This window comes from Indicator indicator, chromosome 14 (genome assembly GCF_027791375.1).
Source record: "Indicator indicator isolate 239-I01 chromosome 14, UM_Iind_1.1, whole genome shotgun sequence".
NCBI lineage: Eukaryota > Metazoa > Chordata > Aves > Piciformes > Indicatoridae > Indicator > Indicator indicator.
Window position 1 is genome coordinate 5,340,136 of NC_072023.1, and position 4,464 is coordinate 5,344,599.

Genomic DNA, 4,464 nt, shown 5'->3' on the forward strand with positions numbered 1-4,464 from the left:
GAGACATCAAAATCCCCTAAAGAAAGCTGTCAGGGAGGCAAGAAAGAAAACTGAATGGACTTGATGTAATTAGGTCTGGATATACATGCACTCCCATGCACAAAATATCTGAGCTAACCATGGCAAAGTTAACCAGGGGAAAAAAATTCAAATACAGCCTTCCTGTATCTCCACAAACAGTGAAAATCTGCAACAGTGGGAGAAGTCAGAATATAGTGCAGGGAGGTATTAAGACATTTTTCAGCAGTTTCATCACATGGAGCATGAGGTCTGTTCAGGGTCCCATAAAACTTCTTTGCCAAATTAATCTGCAAAGGACTTTCTCACCACTAGCTCTTACAAAACCACTTTGCCCATGAGCATGTGAATAGGATGCAAGGGCCAAAAATAAGTGTCAAGGGTGATGAAGACCATGCTGGGGTCTGTGGAGCCACCAAGTGACACCAAAAGAGATGCTGTTGCTTTAGATGATCCCAAATTGGGCCAGCTCGTGCAGTTCCAGATGGCTGAAAGCTTCCCATGGGCAGATCACTGTGATATCTGCAAAAGAGAAAGCATGAGAAAGGCATTCTGGTCACTGCACTTGGATTTCTTTTGTATTAAGGGAAAGGCTGATTCACTGAGGAAGCGTTAAGAAGAATGAGACTCCAGCTGAAGATTAAATGAGCAAATCTGATACTACCTACTAGACTGAACCAGATCAGTGTGTTTTTTTGCTTGTGCCATCTTTCTCAATGTGCAGACTCAACCCAGTCCTTCTGTAGTCTCTTCAGTGGCTGTGTGGTGTAAAAATTCCTTCCAATTATGTGGTTTCTCCTGTCCTTATAAATTACCTGTAGCCAAAGTGTGATCTCCTTGAAGATATGTGCAGTCTCAAAGCAGGTGCTGAGTAATTTGGTTTACACAATTCAGGATCTGTAACTCTTTAGGTGCAGTAACTCTAAGTGCAGTTTTTATTGATGGCTAAGAAGCTCAGACTAGCTAGAGCTCATGCAGTGCGTTTTTCTCAATCCCTGATGGATGCATAATATTCTTAAAATTAGGATTCTGGTGATAACACAAATACTTAACCAGCTGGGATTTAGTTCCTGTGATTTTTGGTATTAATAGTGTAGCATTTGGCATTTCTTTGAGAACCTCATTCTGCTGAAATTCTTAGCCAGGGTATTAGCAGAAAACAAACAAGCACTTTTGCAGCCAAATGGAAGTGTTCAGAAACTGAAGCATGCCTAAACAGCCTTTCTTGTAGTGTATGCAAGCATAAGCAGGAATGTGACAGCTTGTGAAGGCAGTAGGAGCCTTCTCTGGTGACCCTGAGAGCTGCAGAGAGGCCAGGGAGACAGAGGAGCCACCCAGAGAACACGCTCCCATGCTGAAGTGCTGCACTTGTATTGAAGCAGGGCATGGCAATGCCATCCTGCAGTGCTTACCTGTACCCAGTCCCTCCATGCCGGGGATGTCATCTCCAAACCTAAGGAAAAAAGAGGAGGTCAGTGGTGAGCTTGGGCCAGCAGCACCTACGAAAGGGGAGCTGCCCTGCACCCTGGGAGCTAGGAAAGGAGAACCATGAGTGAAAAGCAGAGGAAGAGAAGCAGCTTGAGGCAGGGGAGCTGCGAGCACCAGGGCACAGGGGGAAGCCTCCCAGCTCCTTGCCCAAGGGAAGATGGTGCAGCAGGGTGCTTAGCAGTGGGGAGCCACCCGACTAGTTTGGTTGCTTGTCATTCCGAAATGCATTTACCCTTTTACTCCTTTTTTAGGGGGCTTGCTCTTGAACTGCCTTGTCTGTCTCTGCTTGAACTTGGGAGGCCCCTTGCGTGGTGTGGTGGGCCCAGTTGCAGCAGGTTCTCCAGCACTGAGGTTGGCAGGTGGGTTCTCACTCATCGCTGGGCTGCTGTGTGTGGCAGGCACACGCCTCTCTCAGATCCCTCTGCCTGCAAGACAACAGCAAGGACTGACAAATCACTCTAGTATCATTTCTAGGTATCAGTAGTCAGGTGGCAGAAAATATAATTTTGACAGGATGTTAAACATATACTAAGGTGGTAAGGCATACAAAGCAAGCTGGATAGCACTGCCTTTCATCTGGCATGCTCAAATTAAGATGCCAAACAAAGGACACTTGAGCTAAGAACACAGAACAGCATTTAACCAAATAGTCCAATGACTTGCAGAGTCATGGAGATTTACACCTTTCATCTCAGACATAGCTGGACTCTTGGAGACAGATTGTTGCAGCAGCTTGCCCCACAGTTTGGGTAAAATGGGAAGGTTAATGCCAATGTTGTTCGTTTTCTAGTAAGCCTTGGAACAGCAGTGCTGATATTTGTGTTTAGTGGTTCAGTACATGACTACTAGGAGCCACAAAAACACATTTATGGCTTAGGAAAATATCCCATCCTTGGGAATCATCATGATATACTTCACGTGTTCTTATATTTTGCCTAAGCATTACCTTTTGGATACTGGTGGAGGTGGGTTGCTGAGCTAGATGTGCTCTTAGTCTGGTTGGAGCTGCAGTTATGGCCTCATGTTTGCCAGTATCATGGGAAATAGCACAAGATCTCTGAAAGATTGTGATGAAGGCTAAGGCAAAGCATTAGCAACTGACTTTTAGACAGAAATTAACTTCTCAGGATTTAGCAGAGTAAAGCCTCTAACTTTTCCTGGGATGTGCACATTTTGGCATTTCTGAGCATTATTTCACTTTCATCCTCTGCACCGCACTGCACATGAGCCAAGCTCCACTTCACAGGCAGGGGCTAAATAGTTGTCCAGGAGCAATACTTCTGTGGGAGATCTCTCTTCTGCTTCAGAGAGCAGAACTGCTGCTCTCAGAGCCCTTTACTTTCTTCCCAGAGAGGACAGCAATAACTCTTACCAGTGCTTAAGGGGGAGCTTCCAGCTCTTCATCAAATTTTGTGCTAATTAGTATATGCTAGAATGGTCTGATCAAGTGCATTTATGGGCAAAAGGAAATGCCATTTTTTAACTGCCCTCCTTCAAGTCACACTCTGCCCCATGACCATTACATAACTCCTGTCTCCAGGTGTTCATCCAGCCTGGTGTGCAGCCAGGCTGATGTAAATGCTGATGGATTTAGCTTCAGGATTTGGTACTAAAGTCTAATCCCATTATGTCACCATAGTGCTCTTGCCTAATCCCCAGCATCACCTGCAGTGACACTCTGGACTTCTAATCTCAGAGCTATAAATGTTATCAAAGATGTTGGTCTGGGTTTTTTTTTTTGTTGTTGTTTTTCCTTAGTCTGAAGATAGTCCATGTCTTTTGACTGTCCTGAAATACACAGAGTGATGGAAAGCTTAAGATGAGATGTACCATCCAAGCAATCCTCCTGTGACATTTCCACACCAGTTCAAGGTGAAGAGCCGTGGCAGGCTGTGAATATTTCACCCATGGCATCTTTCCATCTGTGCTGGCAGTAGGATGGATCCTAATGGTAGCACCTAAAGGCACGCTAGTTCTTCTGTCACTTGTGGTCAGGCTCTGTCTCAGCTGTAATACCCCAAGCAGGAGACTGGACAGGTTCCAGCAGCCCCAAATGGAGCAGCAGATGGTTGTGTCTGCAGCTGAAGCACGCACAGATGCTGTTCCCCCGCCTGTAACACAACGCTTCCTAAGCACACACTGTGCCCACAGACACAGGGATCAGCTCAAACTGTAGAAGTTACATATTTGGCTGCCATCTCTGCAGCACCTGAACAGTTGCCCAGTATTTACAGCTTTATCCTCACAGCATGCTGGCAGGGCAGGCAAACACTGTCACCTTCACCTTTTACAGAATGGGAATGGAGGTGCAGTGATTAGTGTGACCTGGGCTGCACTGCTGGAGGAGTGACAAAACCTCACAGGTTTTTTAGGGCCAGACTGAGAGGTGAAGGCAGTTTGGCTCAAAACCCCCCCAAACAAACCAACCAAAACAAACAAAACAAAAACCCCAAACTAACCAACCAACCAAACAACCCCCCCAAAACCCCACCAAACCAAAACAAAAAAATCCAAACAAACTAAAACAAATTAAAAAACCCAAACCAAACCAATTTGGTGCCTCACTGCTAATGAGGAATTCAGATGGTACTTCCAACCCAAAAAACACTTTCCATTGGGAAACTGCTCCATGGTATGTCTGGTAATGACTCAAAGTATAATATTATGCCTCATCCTCAGGTGCAGTTCTCATCAGCAGTGTCTGTCTCGGTGCTAGATACTCCTCCTGTACTACAGGAGACACACATTCACTTCTAAGCACCATGTTCATCTGACCTGCCAAGATACTTGGCACCTCTCTCAAGGGTTACTTCCAAAAGTACAACAGAAGACAAAAATCAGCTAACAGATTTCCAACCCTTTGAACTGTCATACAAAACTGATAAGATGCATTTAAGATCCATCTCCAGGTAAGTTCATGCCCTGCTTCACCAACCCCTGCTGTGTGCCAGCATGGTA

The 4,464-nt window shown here is 45.4% G+C and overlaps 1 protein-coding gene across 1 annotated transcript; it reads right to left on the minus strand.

Moving 5' to 3' along the window:
• Positions 1 to 463: 463 nt before the first annotated feature.
• Positions 464 to 1,881, minus strand: PDE6H (phosphodiesterase 6H). Its single transcript, XM_054386902.1, has 3 exons — positions 1,739 to 1,881; positions 1,431 to 1,471; positions 464 to 540 (listed from the first exon to the last, which is right to left on the minus strand). The coding sequence occupies exons 1-3, from the start codon at positions 1,879 to 1,881 to the stop codon at positions 464 to 466; spliced, it is 261 nt and encodes an 86-aa protein (XP_054242877.1).
• Between the last annotated feature and the right edge of the window lie 2,583 nt (positions 1,882 to 4,464).